Here is a 16,945-nt window from a genome sequence, read left to right as displayed (position 1 = left end):
AAAAATTGTAAAAAAAAAAAAATTATTTTTATCCAAATTAGAACTTTCTCATAAGAATTTTAATTACTTTTTTTCCACATAAAATTGTAACCCACTTTCATTCCCTTTCCCATTCCTACCCCCAGTTTCCAGACATCAACCCTCCAAGGAAATTGATGAAAACAAATGACCATAAAGAGACATGAAGTAATCGAATTCTGTTTACTACTTCGAAATATTAAGAGAAAGTCATCGACGAAGAACCCAACTTTTTTATTAAGATAACATAAGATCTAGTACAAAGCAATCAATACCCAGTTACCCACTTGCAAAAAAAAAAGGGCCAAACCCAGAAACTACATCACAATCTGCAGTGGCCCCACCCCAAAGAATTCAAGATCAAACCAATCTGAGAAAAGAAAAATACCTTTTACTTATAGGTCAGAGGATTATCCCCAGGCCAATCTGTTTGAGAGAAGACTATGTAGGCAGAACAGGTATGCATGACCATTACAGAAATTGAACAGCAAGTAGTTAGTTTTTTTGAACCTTACAAAACCCTAAAAAGAAAAGGCAAAAACCTTTCGAAGACATACTCATCACATTTCACCCCACAAATAAAAGGCTCAAAACCCTCCTTTTCTATTCCATGATGGGGTACTTGATTCTCTGCAGAAACATAGTCTCCTCACAACCCTTTTGAGGCATCATACTAGTTACAACAGTCTCACAAATGGCTGGCCTGGCCCCCAGCAGACCCCATCCTGGTGTCCTTTCTTCTCTGGTGCTCGATGATGAAGCATTCATGTTGTAACGTCTCTTTTGTGAAGCGCCGAGCCCCCAACGATTCTCTTTTATCGCTTTTGTCCCCAAAAAATTTGTTTTATTTGTACCTCAACATGGTGTTATAGAAGGAAAGAATAGTGAACTACAAAGAAAGCTACAAAAGCCCAGAAAATGTGTGAACCCTTATTTATTTGGCTGCCAACAGTGACAAGTCTCAGCTTCTCTGCTGCACCGCTTGCCTCAGTCCCGTTGATTGCTTCCTTGGTCTTGTTGCTTATCTTCTTACTGCAATTCAGTTGAATCAATTATTTAATGGATGATTCTTTCAATGATCTTGAGAAAAGAGAAATGGGGGACAATAAGAGTACTAATATGCTGATTATTAACAAGGACACAATAATAAAAGTACTAACAAAAGCCAGCCCTTCCTCACCTTCCAGGAAATATGCAGCTCCCGTGACCTGCATACATTCCACAAGAACAGAAAACAAAAGAGGCATCAGATGATGGCACCATGGTTGCCTTGAGAGTCATTAGCAGCAGAAATACGCGAAAAGATAAGGACTAAGGAGACCATTTTGCCATTGTCAATACTATTTTTCCCAGGCAATCTTAGCAATGGCACTGTTCCTTCCATGCGCCATTGCAAAAATGGAGCTCAATGATGAGAAGTAAAAATATTCCTCCAATGGGAAGAATATTTTTACTGTATACACGGCTATTTTCCGCCATCCAATCATAGAAAAACAAAAGTGCCTCTGTAAGGTGGGCACCAAACACTATTTTGGCGCTGGAACCCATTTGCTCATTAGCTAATCAAATATGGAGCTTTTACCATTCCAATTACCACTCAAAACTGGCATGGAATTTGTCATTTAGCACTCCTTTGAGAAAAGCAAAGTTTTCTCCAAATGCGATCATAACAGCATTAGAACAAGAAACACTCCATGGAATTTGCCTGAAAAACCTAATTTCCGCACCTACTTCTCATGACTTCTCTAAAAGAAACCAAACTTAAGCGTGTACATCTCATGATCCTAAGTTCCTAACAGAGTAAATTTCTCATTGGATTTTCTTCCTAAACAAACATACTCAAGAAATCACTGATAACTAGCATTTTTCTCAGAAACATGATATAACAAGATTAAGATACTAATCCAACAATGCAAAACAGATTCAGCAAGACATATTCATCATGGGGCTGTGGTGTAGAATCACTTACTCGGGTCAGTGGTGGTGATCATGGCCACACCTTTGAAATCACAAGACCCAGAACCCCTCCCTTCCTTCTGGTAATAGCTATCAAATGCATAGGAGGCATGGTTCTTCACATTGTTGGGCTGGTAACAGCCCTCTCCTGGTTGAATCTCTGAACAATTCGCTCTTCCCGGTCCACAAGCCCAGTCCAGGGCAGCCTGCAGGGTCCTTGCATCAACCCCATCCATGGCTATACAGAATGTCTGGTTTGTCGTATCGTTTGCCAAAAAAGTGCCGCTCCCGGACACATGTAACAAGTACACCGGCGTTGAATTCCCATGGAACAGGCCCCAATTCGCCTCTGACACTGGAGGGGACCTCAAGTCCTCATTGAACAATTCGTATATGTAAACACTAGAAGTCAGCTCTGGGTGCAGGGGAGTTCCACTGTGATCCAGAACATGCTTAATTAGATTCGAATTATAGGTGTCGGCATTGTCGATTGTGGCGTAAGGCTCCTTGGAGTCACCTCTCGAAGGCCACCCACTCTCTGTAACAAGCACCATAACATCTGTGACGTTGAGATTTTTCATAGAACAGTACACAGAATCGATCATGGCGTCAAGGACATTGGTGTAGTGGAGCAGAGTATTGGGGTCGACCATCTCTTTGGAAGGAGTCAAGGGCTTGAAGAGTGAATTGTCCAGAGGAACAACCCCCTTGTTCTGCATGAAAACATAGTAAGGGTACAGATTCATCATCAAAGGTGAACCAGTTTTCGACAAGAACTGAAGCAGAGGGAGGATGATTGGGTTTAGGGTTTGGTTGAAGAAGGCCTGAGAAGGAGGAAAAGGGTCGAGAATTATCGACGCCGCGTGCGGGGTCGAAATCTTGATCTCGGTGTGGAGATTCGCGGCCACGAGAGCGCTGTATAGCGCCTCAATTGCCGGGAGCAGCAGTGGCGCAGACGACGACACAGTGGTCAGCACCTCGTCCCCGACGGCAATGGCGCTGATGAGAGTCTGCGGGTAGTACGCCACCACATTCCGGCCGATCCACGTCGCGGCGGTGACGTTCGACGACCCGATAGCGAGAAGCTGGTTGTTCGGGACACTGACGATGACCCGGATCTTAGTCCGAGCCAAAGCTTTGAGAATATCAGAGTCGGCATCGTAGAGACGAACGTGACCAATATTCTGCAACTTTAGAAAAGCCACCAAGTCTGCCGGCGACAGACGATTGGAAACGTCGGTACCAATGTTCACCCCCACAAAAGGCTCGGCCCTGCCCTGTGTCTGCTTCACCTCCGCAACTATCCCAGATTCTGCAGCAAACCCATTAAACAACACACCAAATTGAGAAAAGGGTCGCCTCAAGTCCCCCAATTCATTGGCTTCACAAGTGGGTTTCGGATATTACCTGAAAGTACCGTACAGATCAAGAAAACAAGAAGAAAACGCTTAGAATCCGCCATTGAAGAGAAGCTCGAGCTCCACTTCTTCATCCTCCCCTTCAGCCTCAGCTACAGATCCTTGCATTATCTTCTGAAAACTCTCGTCTCTCTTCGAATTGTCGTTCGCGTGTGTGGCTTGTGGTGTGTGCTTGGGTCAGCAGCTGACACAAGACATTGATCGAAAGAAAAGAATCGCCCTGTTTTCAAGTTGCTGGATTTTTTTTGTTTTTGTTTTTGTTTTTCAAAAACATTTTCCTAGAATTAATTCCTGTTTTTTTCCTTTCTTCTGTTTGAAATTACAACATTGGCCTCATATGCCGACAGCAAAATTCAACCTCTTTTTTGGTACTTTTCCTCTGCACTTTTAACTGGAACAGTGGAGGCATCTTTGTAGTTTTGGAGTGTGGTGGGGGAGTATATGGTAATTGTGCACAGTGACTCCTCTGGAATCTACGGTAGGATTTTGAATTACAGTACAGGCTGTCATTCAGACATGGACTTGTCAGAAATTAGTAAATTCACGCTTTAATCCTCCTTGTAAAAATTTGAGAGGTTTAACTTGGGAATTTGGGATTTCACTCTCTTAGGGAATTGAGACGATGCAACGAAGAGGAAAGCGTCCAAAATTCCAAATATGTATGTGAGGATGATGGATGAAGTGACAGACAGAGGCGACCCACATTCACCTTCCCCTTCCCCTTCCAGACTTCCAGTGCTGCAAAACGACATCGTAGCTCTGGTACCCTAACCAGCACGAGCCTTCCAAAAAGGACAGCGTCCAGTTCACCATCCAAAGTCACGAGCGCAAGTCTCCTCCCATTGTGGGTCACCTCCCTCCCACCAAGCCCTTTACATTATTATTCTCTACATCTCATTTCTTTATAATCCAAAGTCTATTTACGGATATGACTTATGAGAGACATTTGAAGCTCAACCACCATTCTAGTCAGTAGTGGTGGTTATGGTGGCTGCTCAAGTTGATCTATAAGTAATTAAGTATAATAATAAATATGGGTATTGGGTGGTTTAGCTTTTATACTTGCAAAATGGGCTTTTTTTCTTTATTGATTATGAAGATGGGGAAGATGCTTTTTGGCAAGTTGGAGGAATTGGAAGTTGGAATCCAATGGGGGGAGAGCACTGGACTCGTGATGATGACAAGTCACAGCATCAACTCCAAAAGAAACAATGGAGGAAACCACCAGTCAATGCCACTGCTGGAACCCTAGTGGCAAAGAGCTCTCAAAATATCATGCCCAGAAATTATTACATGCAATTTCTATTGAACTCCCAACAATATAACATTTAATCCCTTGGATTTTTTTGTATAATGAAGAAGAAGCCAACACTAACATTCAATGCCATTGGTTTTTTTTGGATAAGTTCTTCGAGTAAGCAAACCAAAGGATATAACATTCAATCCCATTGATTTTTTTTTTTTTTTGTATGATGAAGAAGAATGAGAAGGAGAAAAAATTCTTTCAAGTAATCAAACCATTGTCTAATGTCATTCTCCACAAGGCAGGACTCAGGAGGAGGAGAAAATTTTTATACAGATTGGGTCAGTTCTCTGAATTGTGATTGTAAATCACCAGCTTGTTCCTGCGCCCAATTGGGTCCTCTAACCATAGACCAGATTGACCCTTCTTCCCAGAGCTACACGGTCTAAATTTCTCCCACTTGATACTTGATAGATGCAATGGGTCGTGAGGGAAGTGGAATCAGGTTTCTCAAGGCACAGAGTAAGGGGATTCTGGCAGTCTCTGTATTTTCATTGATGAAAAAGGGCCATACAACCATCCTCTTTATTTCCAACCTTAAACCCCATTTCACACAACTGCTCAATAGCACTACACCCAGAATGAATTCCCAAAAGGAACTCTTTAACGCATTTCACACAACCGCTCTATAGAACTACACCCAGACTGAATTCCCAAAAGAACTCTAACCAGACTTAGTGGTGGTGTTTGATAAATGAATTCATTGACTTAATATCACTTAATAATTTAATTCAAGTATTTATGATCCCAAGTGTATGATTCATTTTTTTTGTAATAAATATTTTTAAAGTAAAAAATAAATAATAAATTTTAACTTAACAACTCAAAAATACTCACTACCAAGAGATTAAAAGAAAAAACACCTGTACCAATAGAATAGTATTTATGAAAACCAATGGGGATTACATGGGATGATAGAACTACAAAAACAAAGATAAGACTGAATGTGGACTCCTTGGTTTGCCAACAGGAGAATTGGCAAGTCCACCCTCCACATACTATACTGGTTGTCCGTCTGTATAAGATGCAAAATGAGACCCTTCAATTTCCATCACCCAATGAGCAGGGCGGGCGTTTATTGGGTGAATATCTTTGACTTCTCAGTTCTCTCATCGAAGGGCATTCACAAAAGCCATCAATGAGTCGACATCTCTCTTCTCCGAAGTGTACTTTATGGGTTGAGATGAGTGTTTAGGGAAAAAGAGAATTGTGGGGAAGCTTCCCAGCTGCAGCTCCCGCTGTGCAAATTCCTTTTCGTCACCGTCTGCCCTGAACTTTCCCACCTTCACACCTGATCCTGCCAACTTCTCAGCTAATTCAACATATGATCCCTCCATTGCCTGGCAGAAGGGGCACCAAGGAGCATAGAGCACCACAAGCCAAGGTTCTTTTCTGTTCTCCAATTTTGCCAAATTCTCCATCCCAGTCCTGGTTAAGGTAACCAAACTCTGGGTGTCGAAGAGATCAGAAACAGTGGCGGCTCCATTTGCATGCCCATTTCCATTTTTGTTTCCATCTTCCTGCTTGAGGTTTCCTTTATGCAGCCCACACTCCTTGGCCTTGGCATCTTCCCACCACCATCTTCCTTCTCTCTCATGCTGGCCAGGTAGTACAGGCCTAGTGCATGGCTCACACCCAATTGAAATATACCCTTTCGAGTGCAATGAATTCACAGGCACATTCATAGCACGGAGGAAATTCCAGATGTCCATGCCCTGCACATTTGCCACTGGGTTCCATTTCACCAGGCTCCCAACCCCACCATCCAACCCCTCGAAGGCTGGATCCACCTGGACAACAGGAACTTCAGCCCTGGTACCAGGAGACTGATCTTTTCTTTGCCCTGTGATCCAGGCACGCAAACCTTTCAGTGCCCTCCTCAAGGGTCTCACCTTCCTCACACGGCAGCACTCCTGGTGCCCATCCTCGTAGAAGGAGAACAGTCCCTTGCTCCTCACCAAGCCCTGAACTTCAACAGCATCTGGAAACATGTATTCAATGCGGATGCCATAATGTTTCTCAACCGTGTCAAAGAATTGATATGTTTCCGGGTTCAACCTTCCAGTGTCCAGGCTGAATACCCTAAACGGACGACCAGTTAAGCGTGCATATTCAATCAAAGCAACATCTTCAGCACCACTGCCAAAAGAAGAAGGGAAAGGAAATATTTTTTCAGTACTCAGGTTTCAAATCAGATGGTTATTCTTTAAGGGAATGACTAAGCCTATACTAAATTCTGCATATAACCAGTCATTAATGCCTAATGCCTCCATAAATTCACTACTTGCAGAAGCCAGATTGATAAACTTTACAATGGATGGCAACATATATGAATCCTTAACTGGATTCTTCACATACAAGAACATTCCTCATCATATTCAATGACTAACAGTAGAAAGTAATTTGAGCACGATACGACAAAAGACTGAAAACAATACCTGAAAGCAATGGCAATGTCATTGCCAAATTTCGCAAGGGCCTTATCCATAATTTCAAGAGGAGAAGCAGTTGCAAGTTCCTTAGCCAATTGCTCATAGTCCTCCACCTCTACTTTTTCTGCCACTTCTGCACGCATAAGACAGGATAAGGGTCAACCACGTCATTGCACAATCCACATCCCTCCAAAACTTCCCTCCCACCACACAAAAATCCAAAACTCAGGAACTATGTAATTTTTTCCCAAAATAATAATATAAAAAAAATAAGTCTTAACTCACTAATTAAAAAAAAAAACCACAATTTTTATAAATTAATTTTATTTTCATCTATTTTAAAATTCATACACTTTTATAATTATTTTTTAAAAACACCATCTGTTGATAATATTAAATAAAATTATCAAAAAAATTAATTTATCATTTTAATTTAATAAAAATACCTTACAAATAAATATATTATAATTTTTTTATTATATAACAATAATAAAAATTTTAAAATTTTAAAATTATAATTATAATTTTTATAATTTTTTCTTAAAAAAATTTAAAATTTCTTATTTTACTGGTCTCAAATAAGTTTTCATCTAAAAAAATAAAAAAGAAAAGGAAAAAATAAGAGGTGTAAGTAATAATTATTTAAATTGTGAAATGGTGCATGTATTTCGAAATATTTTTAAATTTACGAGGTTAAAACTGATTTATAAAAGGGAAAAAACAAGAAGTGTAAGTAGTAATTATTTAACTTGAGAAATGGTGAAAATTCATGAAGAACAAACTCACCAGGCGCAGCAACCGTCGCTGCAAACGGCACGATCGAATCGTTCCGCTTCGGCTCAGCGTTCACCGGCTTCACCGCGCTCTGTCTCCGTGAAAAAGTCACAGCTGCCAACGAAACATTGGACCGATCCACAGGCCGAAATGATCCAATCTGTGGAGCTGGAGATAGAAGAACAACAATCGCAAAACACGCATCAGACTCAAAATTGAACATCAAAAGCAGAAAACAAACAAACAAAAAAACCGAAATTAGGAGGAAACTGAAGAAATCAGAGAAGGGTGAGGAGAGAGAAAAAAATACAGAAATTTTCTCAGGAATCGAAAATTAAAATTTAAAAGAGAGAGAGCAGAGTAGGGACCTTTGTTCTCAGAGGAAGCGTAGGAAATCGGGCCAGAAATGGCAGAAGAGGAGGTCACAGCCAACGCCATTGAAGAAAATTTTTACAAACTGAAAATTCCCTGATATTCCTCTTCTTTTTTCTCTCTGTTTCTTCCTTCAAAAAGCAGAACTGGCGTTAAATAATTGCGGGCTTCTGGGGCTTCCTTCAGGTTCATTGAACCTGGACGCTATTCCGCCTAGGGCGAAGTTTCATTAGTTATTCCACGTGGCATCCCCTCATTGGCTTCACCTAAGCTATTCGCCACTGCTTCCGTCACGTGGCGGGCCGCCGAGAGACGTGGTCGTCAATGCCACAGGAAAATGCAGGAGTCAATTTTGAGTTGCTCCCCGCCGTACACGTGGATGATCTTGTCTCCCATTTCGTTTGGGCCCACTTGATTTAATATTTTTCCTTTATATGATCCTTGAGTCTTGACCTCGTAAATGGGATGATACGATTTTTATGGCCCCAAATTGGAGGAAAAAGAGAACGAAAGTGAAATAATTTTGTTTTTGTGTGAAAAAGGGTGGCTAAAATCATCTCATTTTTTCTGGCCTCATGGAATTTATTTATTTATTATTATTATTATTATTGGATCTTAAGTATATTCCAAATTTTGGAATCTAAAATGCTTGAAAAGATAAATTCAAATGAATAAATCAATATAAACATCGAAATATCACAAAAGATAAATAATTAATTTTAATTATTTATTTTTGACCAAAAAAACTTTCCTATAAAAGTAATTTAATGCTTTTAAAAAAAATTATTTTTAAAAATTTTAAAACTTTAGACAACTTAATTTTCCTAAACAATTTGTAAAAATTTTATTTTTTCAATATTTTCAGAGTTTTTGTATTTTTAAGATCAAATAAATAATAAGAGTGTCCAAATACCCCAAACAAGTTAAGTGATCTTTTATTATTTAAAAAAAATTCAAAGCAGGAATAAGAGTGAGTGGGTGGTCCATTCTCATGCAGCCATAGCTTTGAGAATCTTCTTTTTACCAATATTTTAATTTCACTTTTAAAAGGTATTAATTATTAACACATTGCTTGGAAGATTCATCGTATTATATTCATAATGGCATTGGTTGAATCGAACCCTAACCTTTGGATTTCAAAAGGGTCAAATATCTTTTGAAAGATTCACATATTTTAATTTTAAATATTTTTAAATTTTTTAAGCAAAAATTATCATTTTATGTTCATACCGTAAAGGAAATGCTAAGAAGGAAAACCATTTCAAAAGGACTATTTTCCTTATTTGCCTTAAAAAGAAAAAAAGAATGGAATATAATAATAATTTGGGTTTTGAAACTTGTTTTTAAAAATTATTTTTTAAAAAATATCAAGCTTACTTAATTAAAAAACAGGTGTATTAAGGTAAATGGAATGAAGTTTTTTTTAATGTAGTTATTTATTATGTTATCATTCACAATTTTGAACAATTTTACAAAAATGTATATGAAATAATAATTAAAAAAAAAGATGACTTAATTAATTACTAAAAATTATCATTTCATAAATTTAATAATTTTAGTAAAAACCTAAAAGTGAAATTTATGAACTTGGACATAATACATGGATCACATTACATAAGTGGGGAATGAATGTGCAATGAAAAAAAAGGAAAAAATAAAAAATAAAATGAATGTATGATCAAATGAAGTAAAAAAATTTTATATTATTAAAAATATGATGAAATTTGACCATTGCATGAGATAAATAAAATAAGACAATAATAATAATAATAATAATAATAATTTATATAATTGAAAGTATATAATAAAATCTAAATTATTCGATAAAAATACAAATAGAATAATATCGTTACAAAGAAATAGTATAATTTTTAGATATGTATCCAATTTTTTCATAAATAGTTTTTAATTTTATTATCTAAGGTTATATTTAGTTCCGAAAAATATTGATAGATTAAAATAAATGAAATAAGTTTGAAATAGTAAATAAAAATAATTTATTGGATTTAAACATATATATATATATATATATATATATATATATATATATTTTTTTTTTTTTTTTAATCTATTTTTTTTAATAGTTTTCCTCAATTTGCTTTTGGAAAAAAAAAAAAGAAGAAAAAAAAGTATTTTTTTTTTCTAATCTCTAATTTGAGAATGAATGAATCCAAGACCATCATCCGTGGGCTCTTCGGTGTCAACTCTTCTTATCCACAATCTGGTAAACATGTTTTGATTCAGAAAATGAGCACATTTATACAGATGATTTGATAATAATTTTGCAGATCATAATTAGGTTTTGTTGATTCATTTTTTTTGGATGTATCTTGCATGAGAATTGCGTAGTGCAGTACTGTTTGTTTCATGAGAAAATCATCAGGAAAATAAATATAAGCCAAAAAAACTCGGTACCCACATTAAGATTGCTGTGTTTGATTGTCGGTTTTGATTTATTTCCTTACGCTTGAAACAAAACCCTAATTGAATTGGCGCAAGCAGAACACTGTATATGCCTAGGAATATCAGCATTCTCCTACTGATTGCTTGCCAGAAAATCGTCAGGGAAAAAATGAAAAAAACACATAAAAGCAGACTTGTTATCTTCCAATAGCTTTTCATTTTGTGTCTTTGCATCAGCCACAGAGAAACAAACATCTTCTTGGTAAGAAAAGAGAAGGTGTTTGGATAGGAAACAGAAAATATTGGAATCGCATTTCCTTGTATAGTTTCCTGGATGCTCAAGTATGGAAAATGTAATGAAAATTTTTTGGTTATATATTTGATTTTTACTCATAATTTGTAAATTGGGAACAGAGAAATTGAATTCATTAGAATATGGCTGAGGCTGGCCCTGAAGAATCTACTTTTGCAGTGGAGTATATTGATTTCTATGTTCTAAATCCATGAATTGTTTGATTTTCCCTTATAATTTAACCCTGGTTCGATACTTATACCTGTTATTCTTGCTAGTTCAGTTGAATCAGTTCATCATCTTGAGCTGGCATTGCAGCATCTTCAGGAGCACTCCAGGTGTTTGATATTATGCTTGTTCTAAACAGTGTATGATGAATATGTCTCGGGCCAGTAGTATAGTTCCTCGGTTCATTAAGCACATGATTTGGTCTCAGAGCTGGCTCCTGAACCACTCTGTGAAGTTCTATCAAAGGTCTTCCTTGCTTGGTCTTTATAATCACATCAAAGCTATGTGCATTTGTTCTCTTAATGTTTCTTCTGTTTCGGGTTTTCCCCTCTATGCAGGCCTGATTAATACAAGATGAACTGTGTTTTTTTCATCACTTTAGCATATTAGTTTTTCTTGGGGCTGATCCAATCTCCTCATTTCCATTCTGTGTTTTTACAGTATGCCGTAGCCTTGTTGGGGTATGGAGATGAAGATGAAACAGCTTTCTGGAGCTGAATTATGATCATGGTGTGACTGAGTATACCAACGGAACAGCATATGGACAGCAGCACAGGCTAGTTTACTATTTTTTCAGGAACTTTGTATATATCTTCATTTCATAACACTTCCTTGAATGCTCTATCTGTCCTAGCTTGCTATTACTACCCATGATACGTATAAATAGTGAGTTTTTCCCTTGTACAAGTTCAATTCAGCTCGGGCATATGACATTAACTAGTTAATTAGGGAAAGTGTTGATACAGAAAATTAAGATAAGTACATGAACTGCATACAGAGTCTGGAGGGGACTTGGGAAAAGTTCCTGAACAAACCTACAATGATCTCCACTACAAATGTGCTTTGTTTCAGTACAATTTGTGACAGAAGATAAATTCAAGCACTGTGTGTGTAATAGTTCGATTTGGGAAACAATTTTGGGAAAGTTGTGCTTTGGGCTTCTCATCCCAACATAATAGCATTTTCAAAACCCAACAATGGGAAATATGAGAATCAACTTTTAATATGAAAATTTTTATCATTTTTGCGCACTCTGAGTTGGCTCCATATTTTGTGCCCAAATTGCCCCTCCGTTTCTCCAGCTCAGCATCCTCAGCATCATCTCAACCTCCATATCACCCTCTCTCATTTGGAAGCTTCTCTCATCTTTCTTTACTCCCGAAAACCCAAAATCTTTCATTTTGTTTAAAAACCCAAATCCAAAACTCCAAGATGATGTCAAAATGCGCCTTTCGGCTCGTCTAGGAGTCTAAGAGAATCCAAGAAAAACGAAATGGAGCTCAGGTGGAGAGAGTGGGTACCCAAAAACCGAAACCCTAACCTCCAAATGTGTCCTAGACTCGCAAATCCGTGTCCAAGATAGCTCTAACAACAAGAAATAGCACCAAACATCTCTCCTAAACTATTAAATCGACAAAGCCCTTGAAGAACCAGAGGAAATGGTGCAAAAAATGAAGCACAAGAGACTCTTAAAGTATTGGGTCTTAACGAACTGATCGACCGATCCTCGACTGGACCTCAACCGATGACTGTACCTTAGGTACTACCTTAATGGCCATTGGGTACGACCTTAATCTACCTTAGGTATTACTTTAACTGACCTTAGGTACTACCTTAGTTAAACTTAGGTATTACTTGTGTGAAGCCTCAAAACTTATTTCATTTGTGACCTTTAGAGCATGTCATTTTGTGATTAGTTGGTTCAACTTTGGCATGTTGGTGACTGTACCTTAGGTACTATCTTAACCGACTTTAGGTACTATCTAAGTAAAACTTGGGTACTACCTATCTGAAGTCTCGGAACTTCATTTGTGGATATTACTTACTTCATTTGTGACCCTTAGAGCACGTCATTATGTGATTAATTAGTGTGGTCAATTGGTTCGCCTTTGGTATTTTGGTGACGTACCTTAGGTACTACCTTCACCGACCTTAGGTACTACCTTTGTTAAGCTCATTCAACTTCTAGGAGCGGGTTGGTGTCCTTTTCAATTTTAGACATAAAACTGATCGACCGGTTACCCCTTTCCAGTCGAGGTCCGATCGAGAATGAAGGAAGGAATATCCACAAATGAAGTTTCGAGGCTTTAGATAGGTAGTACCCAAGTTTTACTTAATTAATACCTAAGGTCGGTTAAGGTAGTACCTAAGGTAGATTAAGGTAGTACCTTAGGGCTATTAAGGTAGTACCTAAGGTATAGTTACCAAAATATCAAAGGTGAACCAATTGATCACACTAATTAATCACATAATGACGTGCTCTAAGGGTCACAAATGAAGTAAGTAATATCCGCAAATAAAGTTCCGAGACTTCAGATAGGTAGTACCCAAGTTTTACTTAGGTAGTACCTAAAGTAGGTTAAGGTAGTACCTAAGGTAGATTAAAGTAGTACCTTAGGGCTATTAAGGTAGTACCTAAGGTACAGTCACCAAAATACCGAAGTTGAACCAACTGATCACACTAATTAATCACAAAATGGCATGCTCTAAAGGTTACAAATGAAGTAAGTAATATTCACAAATGAAGTTTTGAGGCTTCACACAGGTAATACTTAAGTTTAACTAAGGTAGTATTTAAGGTTAATTAAGGTAGTACCTAAGGTAGATTAAAGTCGTACATAAGGGCTATTAAGGTAGTACCTAAGGTACAGTAACTGGTCGACCGGTTCGTTGAGACCCAATACTTTAATAGTCTCCCGTACTTCATTTTCTGCACCATTTCCTCTGGTTCTTCAAAGGCTTTGCCGATTTAATGGTCTAAGAGAGATGTTTGGTGTTATTTCTTGCTAATAGAGCTATCTTGGACACGGATTTGCAAGTCTAGGACATATTTGGAGGTTAGGGCTTCGGTTTTTGGGTACCCATTCTCTCCACCTGAGCTCCATTTTGTTTTTCCCGGATTCTCTTGGACTCCTATGGCTCCTAGATGAGCCGAAAGACGCATTTTGACACCGTCTTGGAGTTTTGGATTTGGGTTTCTGAACTGAAATGAAAAATTTTGGGTTTTCGGGAGTGAAGAAAGATGAGAAAAAGCTTTGTGATATAGAGGTTGGGATGATGCTGAGCTAGAGAAACGGAGGGGAATTTGGGCACAGAAGATGGAGCCAGCTCAGAGTGCACAAAAATGATAAAACTTTTCATATTAAAAGCTGATTCTCATATTTCCCATTGTTGGGTTTTGAAAATGCTATTATGTTGGGATGGGAAGCCCAAAACATAACTTTTGCAACAATTTTCACAGGCATAGAGACCTATAATTCACTGAACTCATAGATGTGAAAGTTTGAGTTTCATTTGGGAACCCTTTCCCAGGTGGTGATGATTGTGGGATAAACCGAAAGCTTCTGAATTTGGGCACCTCTAAAAGATGAGCTTGGCATACTGAAAGATCTTGTTCTTCATTATTGAAACTATCTTGAGGAGGCGAATAGGTAGTCCAAGAGAGATAGACTCCAAAGTTACAATTTATAAGTATTTTCAAGTATTTCAACATATATGTCAATTAATGATTAAAAAATTTCATTAATGCCATGCAAAAGGATATTTAATTGCACAAGTGACACAAGATGTAACGTGGAAAAACTAACTAGAAACCCCTAGGTATACAAAATTTGGATGTTTAACGGGTCCATTTGTGGTGGTTGACAGTCTGGATAACCATGGTCAAATGGGAGCTGCAGTTTGGGATGGGTTGCTCACCCGGACGCTTCACTCCTGGGGTATCCACCCGGTCACCTCACTGCTTGGGTACCCATACATCGGACTCAGTAAAAAAATAAAAAAATAAAAAAATAAAAATTGTCAACCTAAACTAATACATCAACACATACAATGCTTAGATACTTACTTTCCTCTTCTATGCTTATTGCCATTTTGTTAGCTCTGAACTCAGTCTCCTTCAATTTGGATGTTTATATAGTTGTATCCGCCTAATCTCTGAGTCTTGTATGTAATGCTTAGTTGTTCTGTATTTGTAGGTCCCGGTTGACGAGGTAGATTACCTCAAAAGAGTTGCACAAAACCCAAATGTCTAACAAATAACCTGCATGGTTGCTTGGGTATATTATTATGGGACTTTAACCATGTCCTAAACCATTCTTTTAGACACTTCTGTATGTTGTACATACTGGTTGAATATCAGGAAAGGACTTTGAGTTTTTGAGTGATGTGCCTACAAATGTGAGGTCACAGGTTATGACACCCGGATTTGAACCAGGGAAAAATGATTTGCAGACAAAAACACACCCCTCTCCTTTTTATTTTTATTTTTTGTTGTAGTTGCATCTTGAATCTCGTTTTCTTTAATCCCTTATCTAAAATCTTAAAAAAAATAAAAAAATGCTTTCTTTTTGTCTCGGATTGGATTCATCCCTTCCTTTCCAAGTGTGATTTCTATGTTACGTATCACTGTGTTGCAGAGCCGTGTAAACTTGTTCCAAAGTAAATCATAATTAATCAATTAATAAAGGCTATTAAAAGTGACTCATAACACAAGAAATAATAAAAAAAATAACTATATTAATACGTGGTTTTGACACATCAAGTTACCTTATGTCTAACTTGAGTTATTTAACGTCAATTTTATTTGATCTATTTTTTTTAAACATTACACTTGAATGGATCAAATTAATCAAGCTATATGAATTAAATTTGAGTTGATCAGTCTATTATAGTTTTTTAATTTTAAATAACATAATATTAGAAAAATAATAATGAGGAAGAAAAATAATTTATTTATATTTTTTGCAAGATAAAACATAATTATATTTTAAAAATAAGTTATCGTATCTCTGGCTCGAATTTTATTAGAACTAAATTTATTTAACTCCAATTTAAATCTAATGTTAAAAGTAATTCTTCAAATCTGTTTTAGATACGACATTATAGACTAACCTACCCGAGTTGCACCTCCTAAAAGATGGAACATTTGATTTGAAAGCTACCAAATTAGACAAAGACATGAAAGCTTAGGGCAACAAGTGACCCAGAGAGTAGAAAGAGGGAGAAAGTTTAAAGAGATGGTGGGTGGGTGGGTGGCACCCTTTTGATGTTTAAGAGACGTTGACATGGAGCCTAGCTTTATCAAAGGAAACAAATATTATTTCTTATAGTTAAAAAAAATAAAATATTTTTGATATTTTATTACTCTGGATTCACGGAAATATTTACATAATTCTTGTTATTATGTGTTTGATTTTATGTATTTCCCCGTATCTCCCTTATCATTTCCATTTCCATCGTGTCATTTTGTATTTTTTTTAATTAATTAATTCCATTTTATCATTTTACGGATCTCTTTAATTATTTTTCTTTATAACTTATACTAAAAATTAAATAGCAAAAAAATATTATATTTGAAAAAAAGAAGATAAATATTATATTTTAAATTTATTTTTAAAATATCTAAAATGAAAATTGTTATGTATAATATACACTAATATAAGTTACAAATATTGTAAAAATATTTAAATTAAGTTCAAATTAGGTTTAAATGACTAAATCCTTGACTCGAGAATTAAATTTGGATTCACAAAATTGGAGTCCAAATTTTAACAAGAATATTAAAATTAAAACCTTAAATTTGTCCGTGAAGCCTGTTGAGATATTAGGAAAGTTGAGATATTATGAATATTGAAATATTAGAAATATTAAGATATTAGGAATATTGAGATATTAGGAAAGTTGAGATATTATGATATTAGTTGTGATTTTCTTATATTATTCTTTCCTTGTATCATCCTTTCTCATT

The 16,945-nt window shown here is 36.7% G+C and overlaps 2 protein-coding genes and 1 long non-coding RNA gene across 7 annotated transcripts; 1 reads left to right on the top strand and 2 right to left on the bottom strand.

Moving 5' to 3' along the window:
• Positions 1-231: 231 nt before the first annotated feature.
• On the bottom strand, positions 232-3,717 carry LOC117923926 (glucan endo-1,3-beta-glucosidase 1). Its single transcript, XM_034842421.1, has 4 exons — positions 3,382-3,717; positions 1,988-3,286; positions 1,199-1,226; positions 232-1,050 (listed from the first exon to the last, which is right to left on the bottom strand). The coding sequence occupies exons 1-4, from the start codon at positions 3,464-3,466 to the stop codon at positions 885-887; spliced, it is 1,578 nt and encodes a 525-aa protein (XP_034698312.1). The 5' UTR covers positions 3,467-3,717; the 3' UTR covers positions 232-884.
• Positions 3,718-5,542: 1,825 nt separating this feature from the next.
• LOC117923987 (5'-adenylylsulfate reductase 1, chloroplastic-like) lies at positions 5,543-8,395 on the bottom strand. The gene is made up of 4 exons (XM_034842519.1): positions 8,270-8,395; positions 7,914-8,069; positions 7,134-7,260; positions 5,543-6,834 (listed from the first exon to the last, which is right to left on the bottom strand). Exons 1-4 carry the CDS (start codon positions 8,337-8,339, stop codon positions 5,805-5,807), a joined length of 1,383 nt encoding a protein of 460 aa, XP_034698410.1. The 5' UTR covers positions 8,340-8,395; the 3' UTR covers positions 5,543-5,804.
• Positions 8,396-10,449: 2,054 nt separating this feature from the next.
• LOC117923412 lies at positions 10,450-11,876 on the top strand. Of its 5 annotated transcripts, none has more exons than XR_004652617.1 (3): positions 10,450-10,497; positions 11,091-11,442; positions 11,638-11,876. It is a non-coding gene; the product is annotated as an uncharacterized LOC117923412 (long non-coding RNA). The 5 variants fall into 5 exon arrangements; XR_004652618.1 differs by lacking the exon at positions 10,450-10,497 and adding an exon at positions 10,504-10,938; XR_004652619.1 differs by lacking the exon at positions 10,450-10,497 and having other exon boundaries at positions 10,505-11,147; positions 11,252-11,442.
• Positions 11,877-16,945: the final 5,069 nt, after the last annotated feature.

The sequence above is a fragment of the Vitis riparia genome, chromosome 10 (genome assembly GCF_004353265.1).
Source record: "Vitis riparia cultivar Riparia Gloire de Montpellier isolate 1030 chromosome 10, EGFV_Vit.rip_1.0, whole genome shotgun sequence".
NCBI lineage: Eukaryota > Viridiplantae > Streptophyta > Magnoliopsida > Vitales > Vitaceae > Vitis > Vitis riparia.
Note: the sequence above shows the minus strand (reverse complement) of the source record. Positions and strands in the feature narration are given on the sequence as shown.

What these genes read in the sequence shown, in the direction of transcription:
- LOC117923987 (XM_034842519.1), bottom strand. Translation starts at nt 8,339, where the DNA reads ATGGCGTTGGCTGTGACCTCCTCTTCTGCCATTTCTGGCCCGATTTCC. An exon ending in CGCTTCCTCTGAGAACAAAG is followed by an intron (nt 8,070 to 8,269) that starts GTCCCTACTCTG and finishes TTCTATCTCCAG; the next exon opens with CTCCACAGATTGGATCATTT. An exon ending in AGCGACGGTTGCTGCGCCTG is followed by an intron (nt 7,261 to 7,913) that starts GTGAGTTTGTTC and finishes TTATGCGTGCAG; the next exon opens with AAGTGGCAGAAAAAGTAGAG.
- LOC117923926 (XM_034842421.1), bottom strand. Translation starts at nt 3,466, where the DNA reads ATGAAGAAGTGGAGCTCGAGCTTCTCTTCAATGGCGGATTCTAAGCGT. An exon ending in GATCTGTACGGTACTTTCAG is followed by an intron (nt 3,287 to 3,381) that starts GTAATATCCGAA and finishes GGTTTGCTGCAG; the next exon opens with AATCTGGGATAGTTGCGGAG. An exon ending in AGCTGCATATTTCCTGGAAG is followed by an intron (nt 1,051 to 1,198) that starts GTGAGGAAGGGC and finishes ACTGAATTGCAG; the next exon opens with TAAGAAGATAAGCAACAAGA.